The 13,489-nt window shown below is 47.9% G+C and overlaps 1 protein-coding gene across 2 annotated transcripts in view; it reads right to left on the bottom strand.

The window, feature by feature from the left end:
- Positions 1-6,536: 6,536 nt before the first annotated feature.
- The window catches only part of stard3nl (STARD3 N-terminal like), a 34,574-nt gene continuing 27,621 nt past the window's right edge, over positions 6,537-13,489 (bottom strand). The window contains exon 9 of one of the 2 annotated variants that reach the window (XM_038810394.1): positions 6,537-8,902. In XM_038810394.1, coding sequence (XP_038666322.1) covers positions 8,818-8,902 — 85 coding nt within the window. In that variant the 3' untranslated portion in view covers positions 6,537-8,817. The remainder of the gene's footprint in view (positions 8,903-13,489) is intronic. The other variant, XM_038810395.1, reaches the window with a different exon arrangement.

A 13,489-nucleotide genomic window follows, 5' to 3' on the forward strand; every position in this document is an offset into this window, starting at 1 on the left:
CCGGAGGAAACCCACGCAGACACGGGGGAGAACGTGTAAACTCCGCACAGACAGTGACCCAAGCCGGGAATCGAACCTGGGACCCTGGTGCTGTGCAGCCATAGTGCTAACCACTGTGCTGCCATGCTACCCATCATGAGGTGATCAGCCATGATTTGATTGAATGGTCGAGCAGGCTCGAAGGGCTGAATTGCCAAATTTTGCTCCAATTCCTATGTTCCCATCTCATCCAATCCTAGATCCTTATCAACGTTCAGTACTGAGTCAATGAACACACCATCAATATTGAACCATTTTTAGGACAGTTTCCTTGTCTGACACTGCATTCTGGGTAGTATCCATCTCCTTGGTAAAGACAGATGTAAAGTATTAATTTAGTACCCTGTCACCATACCCTCAATGTGTAAATTCCCTTTTCGGTCCTTATTCAGCCCTACTTCTCCTTTTGTCATTATTAATATTTATCTGTCTATAGGAAACTTTGGGATTCCCCTTTTTATTGGCTGCCAGTCTTTTCTTCTCTAAAGTGAGTTTTCACTTCCCTTCTGAACCTGCTGTCTGCTTCTTAGTTCTCAATTCCACCCGATACCGGTAACGAACACACTTTGTCTCCTCTCATCGTCATTTCCATCTTCTTTCGTTCAGGAAGTTCTGCTGCACCTTTCCCTGGTGTGAAGATACAGGGCTGGATTCTCCGCGCCCCCGAAAAGCAGCGTACACAGGGAGTACGCCGCACACTGCGCACACAGGGAGTACGCCGCACACTGCGCACACAGGGAGTACGCCGCACACTGCGCACACAGGGAGTACGCCGCACACTGCGCACACAGGGAGTACGCCGCACACTGCGCACACAGGGAGTACGCCGCACACTGCGCACACAGGGAGTACGCCGCACACTGCGCACACAGGGAGTACGCCGCACACTGCGCACACAGGGAGTACGCCGCACACTGCGCACACAGGGAGTACGCCGCACACAGCGCACACAGGGAGTACGCCGCACACAGCGCACACAGGGAGTACGCCGCACACAGCGTACACAGGGAGTACGCCGCACACAGCGTACACAGGGAGTACGCCGCACACAGCGTACACAGGGAGTACGCCGCACACAGCGTACACAGGGAGTACGCCGCACACAGCGTACACAGGGAGTACGCCGCACACAGCGTACACAGGGAGTACGCCGCACACAGCGTACACAGGGAGTACGCCGCACACAGCGTACACAGGGAGTACGCCGCACACAGCGTACACAGGGAGTACGCCGCACCGATTATTCACCACCAGATGCCATTGCCAGATAACTGCTCCCCTATTCTCCACCCCCCACAGGTTGAGTTCCCTACGGCGTGGACCACTCACGGTTCTGCCGGTCATGATACACGCAAGGCGGCTGTGGACTCAGTCCGGGTCAGGCGCACAGCCGATCGGGGGCATTATTTCAGCGGTCTCAGTCTGTCATGGAGCATGGCGCAGCCGCTGGAGGCCGCTGCCATGCGCGGCCTCTGACCCGGAAGTGCGGGGGCCGTATCGGCAGCTGGAGCTGCGAGCTCCAGGACAGCTGCCTGCTAGCCCCCTGCAAGGCTGTGAATCTGTGGCCTTTTGACACCAGTTTTTCTGGCATCAAAGTCCACAGTTTTCAGGACGGTGTGGGGACACGGTCCCTGAAATGGAGAATATAGCCTCATTATTGTTTTGAAGGTGCTGCATTGCTCAGTGACAGTTTTTTGTGCCAAACCTTGATTCCAGTCCAACCCGTCCAGCTCCGTTCTTGTACCATTCAAGTCTTCTACCTCCCAGTAATTATATTTACTCTGGATTGCCTATTTTATTTTTCTATCATCATCCTAAACATTACAAAACAAATGGTCATCGTCTCCTAAACATTTCCTCATTTGGCCTGCCTAATTTTCGAGAACCAGGTGCTTCCTTTTTTTAAAAAAATCGGATGGGACAAAAACTGCTGGAGAAATATTTTCCTGAATGAAACCTAGGGACCTTTGCCCCCCACTCTGTCCTTTACACTATCACTGTCCCAGTCTACTCGGATAATTAACGTTCCCCATCACTACTCGGTGATGTTTACATCTCTCTGTAATTTCTCTGCACATTTATTCATCTACATCCTTCTCACTAGTTGGTGCACACGGAGTAACGTCATTCACCTTTCTTGTTCCTTAGCTCCAGCTGCTCTCGAATTCTCCGAGACATCCCCCTTCTCCGGTACTGTAATACTCTCTCCAAATAACACAACCACCCCTTTCCTATCTTTCCTGAACATTTAAAAAAATAATAAATTTAGAGGACTCAATTCATTTTTTCCAATTAGGGGCATTTTTTTTAGTGTACCCAATCCACCTACCCTGCACATCTTTTGTGTTGTGGGGGCAAAACCCACGCAGACATGGGGAGAATGTGTAAACTCCACACAGACAGTGACCCAGAGCCGGGATCGAACCTGGGACCCTGGCACCGTGAGACTGCAGTGCTAACCACTGCGCCACCTTGCTGCCCTACCTGAACATCTTTTACCCAGGAATATTTAACACCCAGTCTTGCCCTTTCTTGAGCCAAGTCTCTTAATACCACAACATATTTCCACAACTTAATCTGCGCCTGTAACTGCCCAATCTTATTCACTACACTTTGTGCATTCACACACATTCACAGTAACCCTAATTTAGGTGTTATTACTTTCTCCTTTACTCCGACTTCGCTTGTTAATTTACTATCCTTTACACAAGTAATTCTGCCCCTCCCAGTATTTTGTGGACCACGACATTCCTCACTAATATTTCCTCTTGGCTCCTGTCCTCCTGCGGAGTTCAAAAGCCCCTTGACAGCACTAGCAAAACATCCCATAAGGGACTCAGTTCCAACTGTGTTAAGGTGCCACCTGCCCAACATGTGCAGGTGCTATCTCCCCCAGAGCCTGTCCCAGAGTCCCAGGAATCTAACCGCCCCCCCCACCCTGCCTGCACCATTTTTCCAGCCACGTATTTATCCGTCTTATCCTCTTTCTGCCCTCACTTTGATGTAGCACTGGGACTAATCAGAATTGAAGGCGGCGCAGGAGCATGGCAACTCTCAGCGAGCTCTCTCCCCCATCCCTTTTCTTTCATCTCCGATCAGCGTTCTGACCCACTAAAACTATTTTCCTCATTATAATTACTCTGCTCTTGGCTCATTGTTTTTGCTTTGTTTGGCCCCTTGTTCCGCAGTAACCAATCACTGTTTGTCGATGTTCTGTGTTGATTATTCTTTTGTCTACGATGTACGTACTGTGTACGTTCCTTTGGCCGCAGAAAAATACTTTTCACCGTACTTTGGTACATGTGACAATCAATCAAATCAAAATCCAGTGATTACTACATTTGAGGTGCAATTGTTTAGGGTATTGGTGAGGCCACACCTGGAGTATTGTGTGCAGTTTAGGTGTCCTCATCTGAGGAAGGATGTTCTTGCTATGGAGGGAGTGCAGCAACGGTTTACCAGGCTGATTTCAGAGATGGTGGATGGTTTTGCTTGACTGGAACATAGAACGATACAGCGCAGTACAGGCCCTTCGGCCCTCAATGTTGCACCGACATGGGAAGTCCAAAAACTAAAGGCCATCTAACCTACACTATGCCATTATCATCCATATGCTTATCCAATAAATTTTTAAATGCCCTCAATGTTGGCGAGTTCACTACTGTTGCAGGTAGGGCATTCCACGGCCTCACCACTCTTTGCGTAAAAAACCCACCTCTGACCTCTGTCCTATATCTATTACCCCTCAATTTAAGGCTATGTCCCCTCGTGCTAGCAACCTCCATCCGCGGGAGAAGGTTCTCACTGTCCACCCTATCTAACCCTCTGATCATTTTGTATGCCTCTATTAAGTCACCTCTTAACCTTCTTCACTCTAACGAAAACAACCTCATGTCCATCAGCCTTTCCTCATAAGATTTTCCCTCCATACCAGGCAACATCCTGGTAAATCTCCTCTGCACCCGTTCCAAAGCTTCCACGTCCTTCCTATAATGAGGCGACCAGAACTGTACGCAATACTCCAAATGCGGCCGTACCAGAGTTTTGTACAACTGCAACATGACCTCATGGCTCCGGAACTCAATCCCTCTACCAATAAAGGCCAACACACCATAGGCCTTCTTCACAACCCTTTCAACCTGGGTGGCAACTTTCAGGGATCTATGTACATGGACACCGAGATCCCTCTGCTCATCCACACTACCAAGAATTTTACCATTAGCCAAATATTCCGCATTCCTGTTATTCTTTCCAAAGTGAATCACCTCACACTTCTCCACATTAAACTCCATTTGCCACCTCTCAGCCCAGCTCTGCAGCTTATCTATGTCCCTCTGTAACCTGCAACATCCTTCCGCACTGTCTACAACTCCACCGACTTTAGTGTCGTCTGCAAATTTACTCACCCATCCTTCTGCACCCTCCTCCAGGTCATTTATAAAAATGACAAACAGCAACGGCCCCAGAACAGATCCTTGTGGTACGCCACTCGTAACTGAACTCCATTCTGAACATTTCCCATCAACCACCACTCTGTCTTCTTTCAACTAGCCAATTTCTGATCCACATCTCTAAATCACCCTCAATCCCCAGCCTCCGTATTTTCTGCAATAGCCGACCGTGGGGAACCTTATCAAACGCTTTACTGAAATCCATATACACATCAACTGCTCTACCCTCGTCTACCTGTTCAGTCACCTTCTCAAAGAACTCGATAAGGTTTGTGAGGTATGACCTACCCTTCACAAAACCATGCTGACTATCCCTAATCATATTATTCCTATCTAGATGATTATAAATCGTATCTTTTATAATCCTCTCCAAGACTTTACCCACAACAGACGTTAGGCTCACCAGACTATAGTTACCGGGGTTATCTCTACTCCCCTTCTTGAACAAAGGGACCACATTTGCTATCCTCCTGTCCTCTGGCACTAATCCTGTAGCCAATGATGACATAAAAATCAAAGCCAAAGGCTCTGCAATCTCTTCCCTGGCTTCCCAGAGAATCCTAGGATAAATCCCATCAGGCCCCGGGGACTTATCTATTTTCACCTTGTCCAGAATTGCCAACACTTCTTCCCTACGCACCTCAATGCCATCTATTCTAATAGCCTGGGCCTGGAGATAGAGAAGGTATCAGTTAGAAGTTATAGTGTTTCCTTTTTATTAAGAATTGTTTAAATGTTAATCGTAAATTATATTCTGTGATGTTAGTGTTTAATCCTGCGTTAACAATAAATTTGTTTGAAGATACCATATCCCTATTTGTCAGTTGAATCATTTCTGGAGCAAAGTATCCTTACCTCACAGTTTTGTCCGGTATCCGAGCAAATGTCGGGGTCTGGTCCAGGATCTTAACAAAATTGGTGGCTCTTTACCGGGATTTACAAGAATAATCCCTTGTTTGAACAGCGAGGTGAGGAACTGGTGCTCTGGTGTTGCATTTGGGCAATTTAAATAGAGAGTGACACGGCTCTGTCGGTGGCTAAGACCTTCCTGGGTATGGAATAGGTTATTCTGGGTAGTTTGCAGAAGGGTGGTTAAAACAAAGCTTTTGGATTTGGTGAACATGCTGCAGTTGACTTTACTTGTAGAGGGGTGGAAGGTAGAGATAATCACAGTGATAGCTCTGTATTTAAATATGCCAGAGGCATAGTCCGAATTAGTGGAATTAGTTAAAAGTCAATTACAAACGAAACAATTAGAATTGTGGGAAAAGAAAAAAGAGTGACATTGGCAGAAGGAAAAGAAAGAGGTGCAACAGCAAGAGTAAACAAGAGAATTTGAACTTCATAAATGGATCCAGCAGAGGGCAGTAGAGAGGAGCTGCTGATTGGTTGTTGCGGGGAAAATTTGCATCAGTGCTTTGCGGTCACTGCATCCAGAACGTGTACCTGAGCAAGACACCCTCCGTGTTCAAGTGAAGGCAAGATTCCAGCAGATGGCAGTAGAGTGGAGCTGCTGATTGGCTGTTGCGGGGAAAATTTGCTCGCTCTCCCGCCCCGACCCCATAACCCCACCTAACCAGCACATCCCGGAATACCGAGGTGCAATTTAGCATGGCCAATCCACCTCACCTGCATATCTTTGGGCTTTGAGGTTTTGGTGAGTCTAATTGATTATTCATTTAGTCTTTTGTGAAATTGTATTAGCTGCCTAATGGCAGAATTGATTATCTTTTATTAATGTGACATTTCACACAAACCGTGAGCTTAAATACAAGTCATATTGAGGCTACTTTACCTCCATTTAACAGACAGCTATAGAAACAACCTAAATACAAAAGGTAGTCTGATATCACACAGCCATATCACAGAGTTACCATGTTATTGATGGATTAGACCTCAAGGTGCAACTCTCAAAAGGACCAGGTAGCAACACTTTACAGCAGGTGACAGGTGGAATTATAGTGAGGAACAGAGTCTGTAATAAACCTAGTTATTGGGTCACTAAACAATTCAATGTTTTATCCAATAATTCAAACAAATCAATTTAATAGAATTAAAATCATGGAATTTTAATTAAGAGCATTTTATATAAAAATATGATGCAAGTTCAAACCCCTGGAACATGAAGTAAGCAATTATAACTATTTCAGTGTAGCCACAGCACTTACCATCACAGAATATTTTTTACTGTGAATCTGCCATTTACAGACTTCCTGCTCGTATACAATTAAACTGGAGATTTTCCACAAAAACACTAAAGCAGATGATTAAATGCACATCACATACAATTCCATTTCAATCCAATTTAAGCTAATGTTAAAATATTTTCTCAAATTTCTACAATACATTATTTTTTCAGAAGCAATTAACACACGCACAATATCCGCACTCCCAGATATTTGGTCATATTCGGGGGGGGGGGGGGGGGGGGGGAATTATGTGAAATGAAGAGCTCACGATTGTCTATCAAATAGAGATATTATCAATTAACTAGCACCTGTAACTGGCATGCACCTTTATAATGTCCCCGCTCTAACCAAGACCTTCCTTCCTTCAGGCCGATGATGGCAATCCTGACCCGATTTATGTCAGATCAAAGAATTCACGCATAATCTAATGGCTCAGGAAAGATCAGTCCCCATTGTTTGTGTCTGCAACCGACTCAGGAGGCCAGAAGTGTTGGCGATCTGGCATCTTATCAAAGACTGTTGTCAGCACAGGACCATCTTCTTGGACGAGCATGAGGCAAGGGCACCCTGCCTCACTATGGGCAGAGGTCCGTCAGCCTTGCTTCAAAATTAAATAAGTGCTTTGTTAGAGCGGAGGCACAGAAATCTGAAAATACAAAAATATCTCATTGCTGAGGGAGCTGGGGAGAGGGTCACCAACAATTGGAATTGTCCCCGAGGGGCATTCCTGTTTTTAAGAATTAATCAGTATCTTATTATACAACACATTATTTAACACGTAAACAAAAATCCTTGCAAGCAACTAAAATTGATTATAATGACTTATTGCATTAATTTATAAATCTACTGCTTTGATTATTAAAAAGATATGCGATTAAAACTTAAAAGGGTTGGAATATCTGCATTGGTGCCTCCCATCTCACAATATAAACACTCCTACAGCGCCAGGGCACACACCTAGAAGTCAGTGTTACTATGGGAGTGATGGCAGCTGATATATTCCAATTACTTGCCAATATCGGAGGCAGAAATTTGATCTTGTCACCTGCATTGGGTTCTGGAGAAGTTAAAGGATATGGATAAAATGTCCCTTAATTCTCCACTTTGTCACAAACATGGTTTGGTTTCATTGTTAATATGTTATGTACTTTTCTGCTTAATGTGTTGCTATTGTCAGCAAAATATAAATGATGTAAAACGTTTCTTTCAATAAACTTGTGTTGAAGAAAGTTGACAGCTTTAGGCGACGCCCTGGAACAGAAACACAGAACATGGGCTGACACACAGCCACGTCTGTGTAATCCCCCCTCTGTGCAACATGGGCTGACACACAGCCACGTCTGTGTAATCCCCCCTCTGTGCAACATGGGCTGACACACAGCCACGTCTGTGTAATCCCCCCTCTGTGCAACATGGGCTGACACACAGCCACGTCTGTAGAAATCCCCCCTCTGTGCAACATGGGCTGACACACAGCCACGTCTGTGTAATCCCCCCTCTGTGCAACATGGGCTGACACACAGCCACGTCTGTGTAATCCCCCCTCTGTGCAACATGGGCTGACACACAGCCACGTCTGTGTAATCCCCCCTCTGTGCAACATGGGCTGACACACAGCCACGTCTGTGTAATCCCCCCTCCGGGTATCTCATGGTTTTCTTTACAAAAGGCGTAAATCTAAAAAAAACGTGAATGTTCAAGAATACTTTATACCTCATAAAGCTTTGCTGCATTTGGCCAATTCCATTTAAAATAATGAACGACCAAACAAAAATATTCAACAATTTTAGTGCAACATAATGCTTAAAGTGAATAAGTCCGACTACATCAGTCAGGTAACTAGATCACACTCGTCAGTGATCCTCAAATATCTCAGTGAAATGATTAATCCCTGAAATGATTGGTTTGCATCCTAAAATGAGCTACTTTGAGAAATGTTGTGCAGCAGCTAATTGTGGATTTGAGTTCAGTGATAGCAGGATCCTAAAACCATTGCAAAGTTGGTGTAAGGCAGTGAAGTGATCCACTTCCATCAGGTGGAGGCAGCACGTAACAAACCACAGACTTCCCGCTGCCAATCACATCAGTTTGCTCCGCAAAATAATTTCTAGAATGGGAGAATTCAGCAGCTGAGTTCTTCATAGAAACTTTCCCACGATCCCTTTCAGACTGAGCTGCATCCACATGCCAACTGTTGCGAGGGGGTCGCTTATAATTCCACAGCTGGAAACACAGATGCACAATCAGTGATTTACTCAAGTAAATCTATTGAGTGATCGCATTTTAATTTGCATCTTAGATATAAATACAAAGTACAACACAGTTTCACTTGATGGTGGAGAGTCTGACAAAACCTCAATTACAATGACAAGATTACAGGGTGAGGCGGCAGGAGGGAACAAAGAGAAGGTGCCTGATACAGAGCAGGGAGATTTTCATGGTGAAAAAGTCAAAGAGAGATGTTAACAAACAAAAGATGTGTTCATAGAATTTACAGTGCAGAAGGAGGCCATTCGGCCCATCGAGTCTGCACCGGCTCTTGGAAAGAGCACCCAAGGTCCACACCTCCACCCTTTCCCCATAACCCAGTAACCCCACCCAACACTATGTCCAGTTTTGGACACCATGGGGCAATTTAGTATGGCCAATTCACCTAACCTGCACATCTTTGGACTGTGGGAGGAAACCGGAGCACCCGGAGGAAACCCACGCAGACACAGGGAGAACGTGCAGACTCCGCACAGTCAGTGACCCAAGCCGGGAATCGAACCTGGGACCCTGGAGCGGTGAAGCAATTGTGCTAACCACTATGCTACCGTGCTGCCCTTGTTGAGATGAGGTGAGTGATGAGGTGTAAATGACTACACATCAGCTGTCTGAATCAACAAGACCAAACCAGCAAAAGAAAAAGAGAACAAGATGGAGGCAGAGTTGACATTGTGAAATTGGGGAGCTTTGTGACGGTGATCATCAGGTTGAAAGGGGTGAACATGGAGGACTTCCGGTGACAGCGGGCGGGAGGCTGCCGCCCAACGGAGGGTTCCCGTTCGGGAACGGCATTTTCAGGGCTTTAAGCCCGGTCCCAGGGTCCACGGAGGCGGCAAAAGCAGGGAGAAGGCACAGAGGAGGCACGTTGAAGACACAGTAAAGGAAAATGTAGAGGGGGAGCAAAAAAACAGCCGTACAAAATAACAGCTGAAGGTCCACCGGGGAATGGAAAGGTCACCCCGGGGTCACCAAGGAAAATGGAGACTGGAGCACCAGCCATTGCTTATGGCTGAAGAAATGACTAGGGTGATGGCAGTTTACAAAATACATGGAGACAATGAGGAAGGAGATGAGGGAGGTTTTGAGTGTGCTGGTGGAGGAGGCGATTTCCCCGGTGACGACGGCGGTGGCGAGGGCAGTGGCGGAGGTGCGGGAGCAAGGGGAGGCACTGAAGGAAGTGGAGGAGACATTATTGCAGCACGGTGATCAATTTACCTCGATGGGGAAGGAGATGCGGAAGGTGATGGAGGTTAACAAGGATCTGTGAGGAAAAACGGAAGACCTGGAAAACAGATCCAGGCAACAGAATTTGAGGATTGTGGGGCTGCCCGAAGGAGTTGAAGGGCCGAGGCCGACTGAGTATTTTGCCGCGATGCTGGCGAAACTATTGGGGGAGGGGGAGGATCCTTCCCGATATGAACTGGATCGGGCTCATCGATCGTGGAGGCCTGTACCAAAGGCGAGTGAGCCGCCAAGGGTAGTGACTCTGTGCTTCCGTAGGTACAGTGTGAAGGAGAAGGTCCTGTGCTGGGCCAAGCAGAAGCGGGTGGTGCAGTGGGCTGGTGCTGGTATGCGTGTATACCAGGGCTTTAGGAAGCGGGCTTCTTTCAATCGGGTGAAGAGGACACTGTACATTAGCAAGGTGCAGTGCAGCATTGTATATCCAGCAAAGCTGAGGGTGACTTACGAGCTCAAAGACTTTTATTTTGGAACGGCGGAAGCAGCGGAAGAGTTTGCGAAGGCAGAAGGACTGTGGCAGAACTGATAAATGGCCATGTGCCAATGTAACCTCATGACTGTATTTTCTTCTTTTGTGTTTCACTGCGTGCGGGTGTATGGGCTAAAGGAGCCAGTGTTGTATATATTTGGACAAGGGAAGTGATGGACTTCCACTCGAAATAAGGGCTCTTTGGGGTGTAGGTGTGTTAAAAGGGGATTTCTGGGCTTTCCTAGGGCCGGGCAAGGGGGAAAGGGACCCGGGCGGGGGCCTCCACGCTGGCCTGTTTAAACCGGCCAGTGAACTGGAGTGAGGTGGGGGGAGGGGCTGTGGCCATTGGAGCCTGGCAGAACAGGGTCCGAGTGGTCTAGCCGGGGTGGAAAGTTGGGGGGAAGGAACCGAGGTTGGGTGGAGGAGTGTTACAAGAGGCACTGGAGGGGTGGAGTTGGAGAGGGGTGGGGGGTTTACAACTCTTGGGTATCATGTACGGTACTCTTTCAGAGGTTGGATGGCATTGAGTGTGGGGGGTGGTGGTGGGAGTGGACTCTATAGGTTAATGGTGACCATGGGCGGCCCCGGACTCCTTTTTCTCCTTTGTTTTTTTGTTTCCACCATGGGAGGGTTTGTTTTATTGGATGCATATACTGACAGGTGGGCCGTTGTTAGGGGTGGTGGGAGGATGGGATCGTTGTTATTGTTAAGGGGATTGATTTTGTATTTGTTACCGTTTACTATCTGTGGGTGGGGTGTAAATTTTGAAGGAAAATGTGAAAATGGAGAATAAAAACATTTAAAATAAAAAAGGGGTGAACATGACAGAAATAGGTTCTTGATCAATGAGGGGATCAGGGGTTATGGGGAGAAGGCAGGAGAATGGGGATGAGAAAAATATCAGCCATGATTGAATGGCAGAGCAGACTCGATGGGCCAAGTGGCCTAATTCTGCTCCTATGTCTTATGGCCTTATAAGGCTGACCTCCAAAAAGGGGGTGAAGTTTTGAGTATTGTGCCTGGCTCACCCGGTGGTGACTTTCCAGAAGCGAGAGTATTATTTCAACACACCAGAGGCGCCGATGGAATTTGTGAGGGATAATGGACTGGGAGGAGCACGAGGACATTGTATTAGTTTTGTGTGCTTTTTAAAGTTTTTGATGGTGGGCTTTTGGGGGCAGGTTTTTATGGGCGAACAGCGATGGTGAGTGTGCCTTTTGTTACTCTTCAGGGAGGTATGGCCGGGTTTGGGAGGGGGGGGGGGGGGGGGGGGGGGGGTAAGGGTGGTCAGAGGCCTCGGCGGGGGCCGCTATGCTAGCTTGCGGGCTAATTAAAGGGAGTGAGGTGGCACTGGTTCTTTATTTGAGGGGGGCAGAGGGTGGGGGGTTGCTGACAAGAATGTGGTTGATGCAGCGCAGTTGGAAAGAGATCGATGACAGTGGATATCGGAGCCCGGGGGGCCTGGAGGGTTGAGATATGCTGGCCAGAGCCTGGCTCAAACAGGGATATGGCTGATCGGCAGGGGGAGGGGTGGACTGGGAGGCCCCGACCAGCCTGGTCACGTGGAACGCGAGAGGGTTGAATGGGCCGGTTAAGCGATCGTGTGTGTTCACACACCCAAGGAGTTTGAAGGCAGACGTGGCATTTTTGTAGGAGACACACTTGATGATAAGGGACCAGAGGAGGTTGAGGTAGGGGTGGGTGGGGCAGGTGTTGGATATGAAGACCCGGCAGGTGACGGTGTTGGTGAATAAGCGGGTTGCAATTGATGTGGGGAGTACTGTGACCGATCGGTGGGGGCAGATATATGATGGTGAGTGGAAGTTGGAGGGAATGACAGTGGTTCTGGTAAACGTCTAAGTCCCGATGTGGGATGGTGTTGATTTTTTGAGGCAGGTGCTCAGGAAGATCCTGGATTTTGGCCTTACATCAGTTGATTATGGGGGTGATTTTAATACAGTTATAGAACCGAGCTTGGACCAGTCAAGTCACAAGTTGTTGAGGCTGTCGGCAATGGCAAAAAGGCTGAGGGGGTGTATGGAGCACATGGGGGGCCCTTGGAGGTTTGGGAGGCTGAGGAGAAGGAGTTTTCATACTTTTCCCATGTGCATTGGGTGTACTCCTGGATCGATTTTTCTATGCTAGATAAAAATCTGCCGATTATGGTTTCAGACACGTGTTGCACTGGGTGGACCTGTGCATGGCCTGGGCAAAGGGGGCAGTGCCCGCAGTGGAGGCAGGATGTGGGACTGTTGTCGGAGATGAGGTGGTGTGTGAGCGGGTGAGGGCTGCCATCCGGGGCTACGTGGAGTTGAATGATATGGGGGAGGTCACGGCCTCCAGTTTGTGGTCAAGGCGGTGGTTTGGGGGGGGTGGGGAAGAGTTTATTTCATTTCAGTAGCACTGGGAAAAAGCAGAGTGGGTGGTCGCGGCAAAGCTGGTAGATAGGATTTTGAGGGTGGATAGGAGGTCATGTGAGGCGCGGGCAGAACTGTTGAAGGAGAGGCAGAGGCTCCAGATGGAGTTGGGGCTGGTGTCTGTGGGATTGGTGGGAGGGCAGGAGGGGCTGCTTCATGAACTGCGGGCCCCAATCGGGTTGAGGGAGATGATGGATGGCATTGGGGCGATGCAGACAGGGATGGCGCTGGGGCCGGACGGGTTCCCAGTGGAGTGTCATGAAATGTTTGGGGCGGACCTGGGGCACTGCTGGTGAGGATGTTTAATGAAGCCAGGGAGGGGGAACTCATCCCCCTCGCCCTTGCCCCCAATACTGTCGCAAGCTTCCATCTCATTGATGTTTAAGAAATGAAATGAAAATTGCTTATTGTCACGAG

The sequence above is a fragment of the Scyliorhinus canicula genome, chromosome 10 (assembly GCF_902713615.1).
Source record: "Scyliorhinus canicula chromosome 10, sScyCan1.1, whole genome shotgun sequence".
Lineage (NCBI taxonomy): Eukaryota > Metazoa > Chordata > Chondrichthyes > Carcharhiniformes > Scyliorhinidae > Scyliorhinus > Scyliorhinus canicula.